Source organism: Pongo pygmaeus, chromosome 8 (genome assembly GCF_028885625.2).
Source record: "Pongo pygmaeus isolate AG05252 chromosome 8, NHGRI_mPonPyg2-v2.0_pri, whole genome shotgun sequence".
NCBI classification, from domain to species: Eukaryota; Metazoa; Chordata; class Mammalia; order Primates; family Hominidae; genus Pongo; species Pongo pygmaeus.
Genome location: NC_072381.2, coordinates 17,795,561 through 17,808,472, shown reverse-complemented (window position 1 = coordinate 17,808,472; position 12,912 = coordinate 17,795,561). Strand labels below are relative to the sequence as shown.

The 12,912-nt window shown below is 34.6% G+C and overlaps 1 protein-coding gene across 4 annotated transcripts in view; it reads right to left on the bottom strand.

Annotated features, from left to right (window-relative positions):
- Positions 1 to 12,912, bottom strand: part of STAM (signal transducing adaptor molecule) — a 71,793-nt gene that overhangs the window by 43,943 nt on the left and 14,938 nt on the right. For 2 of the 4 annotated variants that reach the window (XM_054435758.2, XM_063669604.1), the window contains exon 2: positions 11,511 to 11,595. The exons of 1 other annotated variant lie outside the window; for it this stretch is intronic. In XM_054435758.2, the coding sequence (XP_054291733.1) occupies positions 11,511 to 11,595 (85 nt within the window). Of the gene's footprint in view, positions 1 to 11,510; positions 11,597 to 12,912 lie in introns of those variants that run through there. One more of the 4 variants, XM_054435761.2, reaches the window with a different exon arrangement.

The following is a 12,912-nucleotide window of genomic DNA, read 5'->3' as shown; positions in this document are numbered from 1 at the left end:
ATCTCCATTGAAAAGCACTTTTTAGTATCATAAAAACCATATGTCAAGCAGTGACAGGAAGATTTTATACTCTTAAGGAAATTATTGTCATTGAAAATACAGTAAATTTAAATTCTAATTCCTGTATATATTACTAAATTAATAAATGATTTTTAGACCAATCTTTCAAAATGAGGATATCACCTCTTCATTATCCCTCTCTCAGGACATAACAAAAATAACAGGGTATGTGCCTAAAAGTATTGCAAATATAAAAGAAAAATGATCAAAACAAAAATTATCAATAGCAATAATAAAAAACATGGTTAACAAATATGTTTGCATGGTTAACCTCTAATAACCTATGAAGTCAGACTAAAAACGTACAAGGACACTAGTGAAAGACTATCTGGCATGTTGCATCCCTGATCCCTGCTAGTTACTACATCAGTAACATCAGTAGTAACCCACCTGTCATGGGACACCTGAAACCATCCCTAATGGAGCAATACCACCCAGGCTGAAAACCATTACTAAACAAAAGAAGCATTGTGATACAGTAGAAAAACGATTTGAAGCTTTGACAGACCTCATCTGTAAAAGAGGAGATGTCTAATACCTCCTTATCAGAATGTTAATACAAAACTCCTAGACTCATGCCAGGGATTTAGAGACTCTCAACAATGTTAGCTCTTGAAAACACAAAAATGTTTCCTTTTTTATCTTTACTTTTACAACTGTAGCTTTCAAAGTTATTTTAGAGTGATTTAAACTTTACATCTTCATCTAAAATGCTACAAAAAAAGCTTTACTGTGATTTACCATTCAAGGACGTATGTGTGTTTATACTGGAGGAACGAGGGGCATGTGCAGGCATAGCTTCTATAGGTCTTAGTATACCAGGACCTAGCAGACACATAGGAGCTAAAAGACATGGGAACTCAAATCTTTGCTGAATGAACTAAATATTTTTAGAAATTAACAGATAATATGAATGCTCCTTGAATACTGAGTAGAGCCTTATTTAGATGCCTTTCATAAGCATGAAGGCATGTCACAGACTGTAAAAGAATTCTAATATAAAAATACAAAAGAAATCACAACAGCAATAACGCAATCTTTATATACTGAACATATTCAAAATGCAAATTTGATTTGTAACATACATTACATAAAACATAACCCACACAACATATAAAAAGGGGCAAAATATAGAGTACAAATATCAAATTATTCCCTTAATGTTAAGCTTATTAAGTAGGCATTTCTTATGAGATAATGGAACATGAATATAGATAAATATATACAGTGACGTTATTTGACTATTATTTAACAAACATGTTCATGTAAGTCCCAAAGGACTTCATTAGAAAAGGAGGTAAACTAAACTTCTACATGCTGAACTAAAATATTGAGGATTAAATTCAGTATGATGATATTTTGAGTTTCCCAGAGCATATAACACTAAGGTATATTTCAGTCAAACAAAACACAATGTAACATAACGTATGGGGAGAGAGGAATCACCAAAAACTTTAATGTAAGATTGGTATGTCTTGATTCGTAATTTTAATCTTCAAATATAACTGCTCATACAATCACTTAAGCACACAGCACACTGAAGGTAGAAAAACACATAAAATGGGAAGTAAAGAAATCTGACTTCTAATTTTGCCTCTGCTCACTCCTTTTAGACAAGTCACATTAAAATCTCAGGGCTTTAGTTTTCTCATCTGCAAAACAAGCGCAATAGTCATTAGAATTCTACAAGTCTCATTCTATAAAATATACGGTGTTTTTAAGACTTAGTAAAATAAAAAAGTAAAATCATTGTCTAGACAAGTAAAGATAGAAAAATCAGCTCGCATCGGATCCCATTCCCTACTGCCTAGTCAACAACTTGACTTCTGTTGTTATCCCGATTCTCTCCTGAATCATCTTCTCAATTTCCCCCTCACAGTGCATCATTCTCTTCCAGATACACAGATGCTATAATCTCGTCTACCCTTTAAGAAGGGAAATTCCCAGCTGGGCGCAGTGGCTCACGCCTGTAATCCCAGCACTTTGGGAGGCCGAGACGGGCGAATCACGTAGTCAGGAGATCAAGACCATCCTGGCTAACACGGTGAAACCCCGTGTCTACTAAAAATACGAAAAAAAAAAAAAAAAAAGAAAAAAAAAGAATTAGCCGGGCATGGGGGCAGGCGCCTGTAGTCCCAGCTACTGGGGAGGCTGAGGCAGGAGAATGGTGTGAACCTGGGAGGCGGAGTTTGCAGTGAGCTGAGATTGCGCCACTGCACTACAGCCTGGGCAACAGAGCGAGACTCCATCTCAGGGAAAAAAAAAAAAAAAAAAAGAAAGAAAGAAAAAGAAGGGAAATTCCCAGTGAAAGAAAAACCCCACTGAAATAGCAGCAAAAAGGACAAAATACCTCATAAGAAACATTACAAAAAACGTACAAGACTTTTAAGAGGAAAACTTAAAAACACTACTAAAGGTTATAAACAAAAAGAGATGCTATGTTCTTGGATAGGAAGATTTAATATCATAAAGACATAAATTTGTTAATTTAAAACTAGGCCAATTTAAACAAAAAGTTTTGTTTTTAAACCAGTCAACTCAATTTGAAAGTTTATCTAAGGAGAGTAGGAAGGGGAAAGAATATCTAAAAGAACATTTCAGGAAAAAAAAAAACCTCAAGACCGTGTCGTACCAAATGTCAAAACATATTAATAATTCAAACCATGTGGTAGCAGAATGTGTTTAGACACATACCAACGGGTCAAAAGAGAAAAACAGACTTAAATACATATGCAAATATAATATATAAAAGAAGTATTTCAAATCAGAAGGAAAAAAAGATGGACTATTCAGTAAATGGTGTTGGGATATTTGGTAGCCAAATAGAAAAGAATAAAGTTAGAATCATACTTCCTACTGCCTAACAGGATAAATTCCAAATAGATCAAAGACTTGAATGTAAAAACTAAAACCATACTGAGACTGTGGGGACAGACTGGTGTCTTCTAACAAAGATAAACAGTCTTACCATATGATCCAGCAATCATGTTCTCACATATTTACCCAACTGAACTGAAAACGATGTCAACACAAAAGCCTGCAAATTAATGTTTATAGCAGCTTTATTAAAAATCACAAAAACTGGGAGCCATCAAGATGTCCTTCAGTAGGTTAATAAACAAACTGTAGAACATCCATATAATGGAACAGTATTCAGCAATAAGAGGAAATGAACTACTGAGCCACGAAAAGGCACGTAGGAACCTTAAATGCATATTGGTAAGTGAAAGATGCCAGTCTGAAAAGGCTATATAGTCTATGATCCCAATTACACAACACTTGGAAAAGATAAAGTTGTAAACAGTAAAAAGATCAGCAGCTGTTTAAAGTTCAAAGAGGAAGGAAAGGAATGAACAGATGGAGCACAGGTCATTTTAAGGTGATAAAACTATTCTGCATGGTACTGTAATGACAGATACGTGTCATTACACAGTGGTAGACATATGTCATTATAAACGCTGTCAAAACCCATTGACCTATACAAAACAAAGTGTACCTTAACGTAAACTATGGACTTTAGTTAATAGTAATGTATCAATATTGGTTCATATCTTGTAACAAATATATACACTAATGAAAAATGTGAATAATTGGGGAAATTGTGCCGGGGTTGACCTCTGTACTATCTGTTCAATATGCATTATGCTAAGCAATGTGCATTCGTTTCCCTTGCCTCTTCCAAACCATTCTCCCTCTTTCCTAAAACTGCCCAGCTCCAATCACGTCAGTCCCCTCATGTTGCAGTTTACTTAAAAATCTCAAATGCCCCTTCACCTGTCAATTATTTTAGCTACTGGATCACTGCCTCTCTCTCCAACATCACTCCTGTCCTAATTCTTGGAGCTTTTAATAACAGTGTAAGTGATGCTTTCAACACCTTGGCTTTTCAACTTCTATCACATCTTACTAAATCTGATGGACCTTGGAATCATTAGACCTTGTCATTACCAATAATTGAAAACCCTCTATAGTCTTAATTTAAAGCATCCTACATTCCAACCATCATCTTCTATTTTTCTAACTCACTCTGAAACCCAACTCTGCGCTCATTCAGGGCAACTGACTTCTGCTCCAGCTACTCTGTAACTTTCAAGTTCTTAGAAGGCATCAAGTTTTCTCTACCTTGTAGCATTCAGCATTTACCTACAGGCTATTGCTTCTTTCTGGGATGCAGTGCTTTGAACTTTGTCTCTTTTCAACATTAAAATTATAGCATAAATGTAACCCCCTAGTACCAGTCTACCCTTTTATTTTCCATTATAGCACTCTGGTTACTAGCTTCTTAGCTATTGACCATCACCTGTTTATCTGTTTATTTCACATCTTCCACCATTAGAATATCAGCACCAATGACAGCAAAGGCTATGCCTGCTTTATTCACCACTGTATAGCCAAAGCATGATACTTGGCATTCAGTGTTTGACAAATAAAAGAAAAAATGACTAATGCAAAGAGAATGAAACGAATTAAAGAAATTCTGCCATTTTATGAAACTGTGCGCAACATGGAAATCAAGATCATGTTTTTAAAAAAAATTCTATGGGCTGGATGTGGTGGCTCACGCCTGTAATCCCAACACTTTGGGAGGCTGAGGAGGGCAGATCACAAGGTCAGAGGTTCGAGGCCAGCCTGGCCAATACGCTGAAACCCCATGTCTACTAAAAATACAAAATAGCCGGGCATGGTGGCGTGCACCTGTAATCCCAGCTACTTAGGAGGCTGAGAGGAGAATCGCTTGAACTCGGGAGGCAGAAGTTGCAGTGAGCCAAGATCGCACCATTGCACTCCAGCCTGGGCAGCAAGAGTGAAACTCTGTCTCAAAAAAAAAAAAAACATTTAATTCTGCTGGAACACTTCACCTCACCTATTTTAAGTTATATAAAAGAAACCTAAATATCAATTAGATTTCTCACTTGAAAAGTTGAGAGAATCTACAGTACCTAGAACTACTGTGATAATCAAACAAAACGTTCATAGGGCACTGTAACAAGGTCTGGCAAACAGTAAGTAGTCAATAAGTGATGATTATTCTTAAAAAAGCATTTAAAAGACTTTGAAGATAAAGTCCTGTAAAATGAGGATATGATTATAGGAAGAAAAAAAGATTTGAAAGTGGTCTGTTTCTCTACTGATGCTGCCCTTTCAACTCTAGGATATCCAGCTCAGAGATTATTTTTCCCTTACAAAAATCAGTAAATATTCTTTGAACTTCCTACTGAAGGCTGGAAATAGTCATAGTCCAGTCCAGGACAAAGCAATACAAAGCCAAAGGCCGGGCAGGGTGGCTCATGCCTGTAATCCCAGCACTTTGGGAGGCCAAGGCGGGCAGATCACAAGGTCAGGAGATCGAGACCATCCTGGCTACCACGGTGAAACCCTGTCTCTACTAAAAATACAAAAAAAAATTTGCTGGGCATGATGGCGGGTGCCTGTAGTCCCAGCTACTCGGGACGCTGAGGCGGGAGAATGGCGTGAACCCAGCAGGCGGAGCTTGCAGTGAGCCGAGATCGCGCCACTGCACTCCAGCCTGGGCAACAGAGCAAGACTCCGTCTCAAAAAATAAAAATAAAAATAAAAAAAATACAAAGCCAAGGAAAAACATTTTTAACAAAACTCCTTCCCAAAGGCTTACATTTGTGTTTTTCACAAAACACCAGTAATGACTATCATATGATCTTTCTCATTCTGTTACAATAAATTTAGTACCAAAATATATCCATTAGTCAGGTAAAGAAAAAGTTACATGATGTTTTCCACCTTCAGTCAACTATACCTTTGGCTAAAGTTAAGCAAAGACAGTTAACATATAAAATAATAGCAAAAATTAATCTAGAGGTCAATTACAGAACTTTAACTTGTTATTGCAGATAATCAGTATCTATCCTCATGTCTATGTTTACATATGATAATATAAACAAATCAATCAACACTAACACAGAAAAATTATTTATGTGAAGACATGTTAAAGAAAACTGCTATTATCATTGTGAAAGTTCTCTTGATTTCTAAACAAATGAAGGCTGTTCAGCCCATCATACGACCTAATTGGCTGGGCATTCTTCACTAGTTACTCATACACTGGAAATTGCACACTAAAAATCATGTGAATATCTTGAGACGTTAGAAAAAAATTTCAGAATGTTTGCTAAAGTTTTAGGTTTGGCATAATCAAATATTTCAGGATTAAAAAAAAAACTACAACCTAAATGAAGTAAACAGGGATTACATCTAGTAGGTTTTCTGAAATTGAGATTATTACTAAAAATTACTAATTTTTATTCAGTAATTATGTATACATATTAGATATTCTACATGCCACTAACCAAAATTAATGTTAAACTAGAAAATAATTTTTAAATTTGTCCAATACTAATAGACCTAAATACATTTCTAAGACTGACAGGATATAATAAGTAGTCAATAAGTGACGATAAGTAATTAAGTAATAAATGCAGAAGAATATATACAATATGCTTATTACATGTAAATGGGGGAAAATGTATTCACATTTGTGTAAAAGAATAATGGAAAGATACAAAATATACAGAAGTGGTAACCTACAGAAGATGAGAGCAGTGAAACAGGGATAGGAATTAGACTTGTCAATGTCCATCTTTTTAAATTGTTTTAACATTTAAGCCACGTGAATACATACTTATTTTTAAAAGAAGTAAATACTTTATATAAGCATGTGTATCTCTTTAAATCAACAAACATAAATATATATGCATATGCATATGTATATGTGAGTTTAAAGAACAGAAAATTGGTTTGTCTGGTTTCTTTCTTTTTAAGAGAAGGAATTAAGAAAATTTTTTCACAGCACCACTGAGAGCCATGTTTCCGGGTCACAGTTCTGACTAAATGAAACTTCACAATAATAGCTCTTTTCTCCCCCTTTAAAACCTAAGAATATTTTTCAAACTACCATAATTTTAAGACAGACAACTTTAAAAAAAAAGAAGCCAAAAGAGAAAAAAGGTTAAAATAATATGAACCATTTCATTTTATTTATCCTCTAAATAATTCTACTATATATTACTAGTTACAGATCATTTTGGTTTAAAAAATACAATATTACTGAAAGTGAAATGCTCCTCCTAAAGTCCTTCCACCATCTCTGAATCTGTCCTCTTAAAAAGATCTCTGCACTTTACAAAATTTCAGGCTAACACCAAATAGCAATAATATTTTTTTTTCTAAATCTAGATTGTTGTCTGAAACACAAATCACTTCTGAACTGCATTCCAATCTACAACATCCCTCTACTTCAAAAGACTCTATCTGAATTTGTCTCTGGAAAACTCATGTCCTCTTTCCCCTCTCATCCCACTTACATGTTATAGTCTTCTCTAAAGCACATCAGATATTTAGAATACCTCAATGGCAGCCTACAGTACTGTTCAACATTCTTATGCTACCATCAGCAACCCATATCCAGTCACAGGTTCCTACAAAACATAAACCAGATTTCTATAAGTTGTCCTTATATACTAATTATAAAATGATTTAAAATATTAAAGACAAATTATAAATGTTTAAGAGGAGTTGGAGGAAAGGGGAATGAGTTATTGTTTAATGGGCACAGGGTTTCAGTTTGGGATGATGGATAAGTTCTGGAGACAGACAGTGGGCATTTGAGTGTACTTAATGCTACTAAAGTGAACACTTTAAAATAGTTAATTTTATTTTATATATATTTTACCACAAAAATAAAAACAAATGACATACTAGGAATGTCACCATAAGTATCCCACAGTTTAGTGCTTACCTGAAAGAAACCTAACAATTTTCTATTACTAAGTTGATCTGTGAATATATAACCCAATTCTGTAAATGCTTATGCATTAGGCATGTAGGCACAGGGCCTATGACTCACTATAATTTTAGAAGTACATGTAAATGTTTTAATTTCTTTTAAAATAAGAAAAAAGAGAACTTTTGCTTCAAAGAAAATGTTTTAATATATAATACTAATATATTTTTCCTTAAAACAATGTAGTCATAAAATATTTTTAATTTTTTTAATAGAAAGAGGGGCCCAAGAAGGCAAAAGTGCCTAGGGCCTATGAATGTCCTAATATGACCCTTATGTTTACTATTTCCTAATATGAGATTATGAAGGGAGAACAAGAAAGAAAAAACACAATGGGAGATGTATGTTAAACAGTATTATTGAAAGAAACTACATACATGAGCAATTATTGAAGGCCTGACATTTTTTTAAAACCTCAATAATATTAGAATGGTATCTCAATTATTGTTTAATCCTTTTCAAACAACTCTTCATTAACAAGAGGTAAAACAAGATATCCCATTTATGCACACAATAAATACTTGAAGATTAACTTGATGGGGATTTAAAAGAACCAGAGAGCAATAACTATTAAAGGAGTCAAAACTAAGTGAGTAAGTGGGAAGAAAAAAGAAGAAAAAGGAGGGAAGGAAGAAGAAAAGGAAAAAACACTGACTAAAAGAACAAACAGATCCACCTTCATTATCGAATTCGCTGAAGTTGAAAATATTTCCTAAGTAAATTCATAGACTTAGTATAATGTCAATTAAAATCCCCAACTGACAATTCAAATATTAAGGAATATACTGAGAGAAAGTATGTAGTTTAAAAATAAATTTGAAAAACTAAAAAAAATGAGCATGTATCTAAACCTATCGATACTGGATAAAAACAAAAAGACAAATAAAAAATATTTTTAAAGCTATAAATTAGTAAATTTCAAATAAGAAAGGAAATAAAATAGGGAAAAGAATAATAAACATTTCTGGCAGAATAACGTTAACATGAAGAAAAACAAATTGATCTCTACAGCTTTGTGCTACAACATACAGAATTTCAGATGCATTACAAATTGATTTTTTAACTGGAAAAACATGGAATATTTGTAGTTGTAAAAGGGGGTTTGCCTTTTGACAAACAACTTCAAGCAATTGACCCAATTACTACAGAAAGCGTCTACAAAATGAAAAACACCAAAGTAAAGATAAAAAGGAAACCAACAAAGTGAACAGATAGAGGAGGGGCTTTGCAGCTGTAATGCTAGATAAAACTTTTATCTCCAAAATATGCACGAAGTGGTCTAGCTTGGTGCCCAGTCTTCAACAGAAACTGTCACAAAATATGACTTCAATCAAAAGTGGGCAGCGTTGCACTCATTCAGCCATGTGCCAGGTACTGTTATAAACACTTGATAAAACTAATCTCAAAGTCATAACAACTCCCCTATGAAGATGATACTATTATTATTCTTAGGTGGTAAACTGGAAAACTAAGGCCCAGAAAGATAAGTTACTTACCCAGTACGACATAGCTAAATGGCTAGAGCCAAGATTTGAACCCAGGCAATCTCCCTCTAGAGTACATGATCTCCACCACTAAGCTATTTGCTTCTTTCCCATGTGCAACAAAAGTTCATGGACCACTCATTCTACAAATCTACTTGATTTATATCTAAGAAACTTCAGTTCATTAGATATAAGTTACTAAAATGCAGGAAAAAACACAAATAAGAATAGTTTTGATAGAGTGCTTTGAGGATTCAGAGGATCACACCATTGTCAGTAAAGGGGATAAGGAAAGGCTTTGTGGAAGAAGTGGTATCTACATTGGGTCTGAAAGGATATGAGATACAGAGATGGGAAATTAAAGAGGAAAACATTCCATCCTCAAGAAACAAAAGGACCAAAAGCATCAAACTAAGGTAGAAAAAACGCACTGGAACTCAAATAGTTGAGCTGAAATGAATGTTATACAAGAGGGAAAAAAATGAAAATGAATGATTCAGAAGACTAAGGAGTTTAAACTGAACTCAGTATGGAAGGTAGGGGAGTAACATGAACACAGCTGTTATACGGCAACTGGATATAAGAATTAGAAAAGAGATGGAAACAGAAAAAAAATGCCAGTGGGTTAATTTGCTAGCCTAGGCAAGGTAAGGAACGTCCATAGTAAAGTAGGGCAAATAAAAATGGAGAAAAGGGAACGCAATATGTAACATACAGTAGTTAAAAATTTTCAATTAAATTAATGAACCAGGTCAGAATATACTAAAATGTAAATACAACAAAGGGGATGGATAGGACCACATTTGGGAGATTCTTTGGGAACGTCATAGTGGGAGGACATTAGGGGCCAAAAAAAGCTAGAGTGGAAGGTAGACAGCCCCTGAAGAAGACTGCCTCTGCACCATTTGGCCATGCTCAAAAACTTGATTAAGGAGACTTTAAAACATCAACATTTTGAGAGAGATTATGAAGGCAGACGGACAGAATTGAGTAATAAATGTGGAGGTGACTCAAGTTTTAGTGCAATGAAAGAATCACCTCGTCATTAATTGAAATGGAAAAACTGAAGGAAAGTAGGTTTAAAGCAAAAAGAGACAGGAGTTCTGGTTTCTAGATGGTGAGATGAAGGCTTATATAGAACGATATCCAGAAATAATGCAGTGTCCATAAGACTACTGCTTGAGTAAGAAGAGCTGAAAATACAGATGCCATCTACATAAAGACAGCTGGAAGTTGTGAGACCAAAAGAAAAAATCTTAGAAATAAAAAATGAATCAGGGAAAGTTTCAGGAACATCTATATATAGGGATGAAGGAAGAAGAGGCAAAGAAGACACCGGCAAAGGCTTAATATTACCACTGCAAGTATCAAGTATAATGCAGCAGCGCTTCCTAATCTTTTTCACATGAAAGTGCACAAATAAGACAATACCATTTGTGTGGCACAAAGCAGTAAATGAAACTGCTAAAGGCTAATGCTGTTAGCCCAGGAGCTGAAGAAATCACCCATATCCACACCAATTAATCCAATTATTGTACTGTTTGGAAAGCTCTGTAATATGTGCCAAAAACTTTAAGATTCTATTCCCCTAATCTTTCAATAGAAAGAAAAAATTTATTTTCAATTCCACCTAACTGATTCATTAGGTGCAATGTTGCAAATCTGACAAAGGAGAAAAGAACTCACAAATAACCATGAAACTTGGTAACTGAGAAATCACTAATAACTCTAAAATCAGTGGGAAAAATGAGATTCCAGAAGAAAATATGAAGGAGGGTGATTAAAGTATCAACTTTTTACCAGCCATGTTACCCTAACTGGTTAAAAGGTATATAACTTAAATGGGATGATTCTTCAAATCTTTTTAATAAAAATATTCTCTTTTTAAACTAAATTTAATGGTAATATACTTTACCTCCTGATCCTTCTTTTTTAAGAGACGGGGGTCTCACTATGTTGCCCTGACTCGTGTACATTGGCTGTTCATGGGTGTAATCATCACACACTGCAGCCTCTAACTCCTGGGCTCAAGCGATCCTCCCACCTCATCCTACTGAGGGGCTGGGCCTACAGGTGCAAGCCACTGCACCTGGCCTTTCGTATTTTTTAAAAAGGAAAAATAAAAATCCTTTGAAACACTAAATACTTACCCAGTGCGAGACTGACCAACTTTATCACAGATATCCAAAATGAGGCCCCAGTCCTCAGCAGTATTCATCTCGCTGGTTGCTTTCTCTGTAGATTGTAAAGGGGATTGCAGAAACATTATTTTTTAAATCTTTAAAAGATATATAATCACATTTAAATCACAAAACTATAGTATAATCAAATCTTAACAACAAATCAGAATAGTTGCCAGCATTCTAGTTATTTTCATGGCCGTCTTGAAAAGATGTACCCTCATTATCTCTTGCAATTATTTTCCCTATTCACAATGCAGTTGCTTCTTTACTTAGTATAAAACAAAAGGCATTGATTTTTCTTTATTAAAAAAATTATATATAGGTCTACCACCATCTGCAAATAGAAAGACTAAAATAAGAAATACTATTTTCATTAGCAAAAGATTATTTACTTGCTAGTAAATCTTTATAAAAATGTTTCAGGTAATTAAGTTAATTATTTAGCTAGTTTTGTGGATTTTTTTTTGATAATATGGAGAGGGGACTGAAGGAAAGAAAACCAAGTTTTGACTGAATGTATTTCCTTAAATAAAATATTTACGTGTTCAGAGAAAATAACTGCCTGTTCTTTATCCTAAGAAATTATTCTTCAAAAGTGAAGAGGAAATAAACAGTTTCTCAACAAAAGTTGAGGGAATCTACTGCAAGTACACCTGCCTTGAAAGCAATGTTAGCAGAACTTCTTCACAAAGAAGAAAAATTATGTTAAGTTAGAAACTTGTATCTACATAAAGAAAAAAACAGCATTAGAGGCTGGGCAGGGTGGCTCATGCCTGTAATCCCAGCATTTTGGGAGGCCGAGGTGGGAGGATCACTTGAGGATGGGACTTGGAGACCAGTCTGGGCAGCAGAGCAAGGCCTCATGGTTAAAAAAATAATTAGCTGGGCCTGGTGGCATGCACCTGTATTCCCAGCTACCAAGAATGCTGAAGTGGGAGGATCACTTCAGCCCGGGAGGTTGAGCCTGAAGTTAGCTATAATCGTACCACTGCACTCCAGTTAGGCAACAGAGCAAGATCCTATCTCTTTAAAAAAAAAAAAAAAAAAAAAAAGAGGAAGAGAATAGAGATGGAATACCCGAAGGTAAAAATAATTTTTATTTTTAATTTTCTTCTTACTCTAACAGAAAATAGTTTATTCTCAATAATAACAGCAACAATGTATTCATTACCTATGATTTTATATATATTCTGATATTCTTATGTATGCTTCCATGTAAGTAGAATGAATGACAGCAATGATGCAAGGGATGGGAAGGAGGAATTAATAATATTTTTGTTTATTATAAGGTACTTGCATTACACATGAAGTGGTACAGTGTTATCCGAAAGCAGACTTGGATTAGTTGTGAATGTATATTGAAAACTCT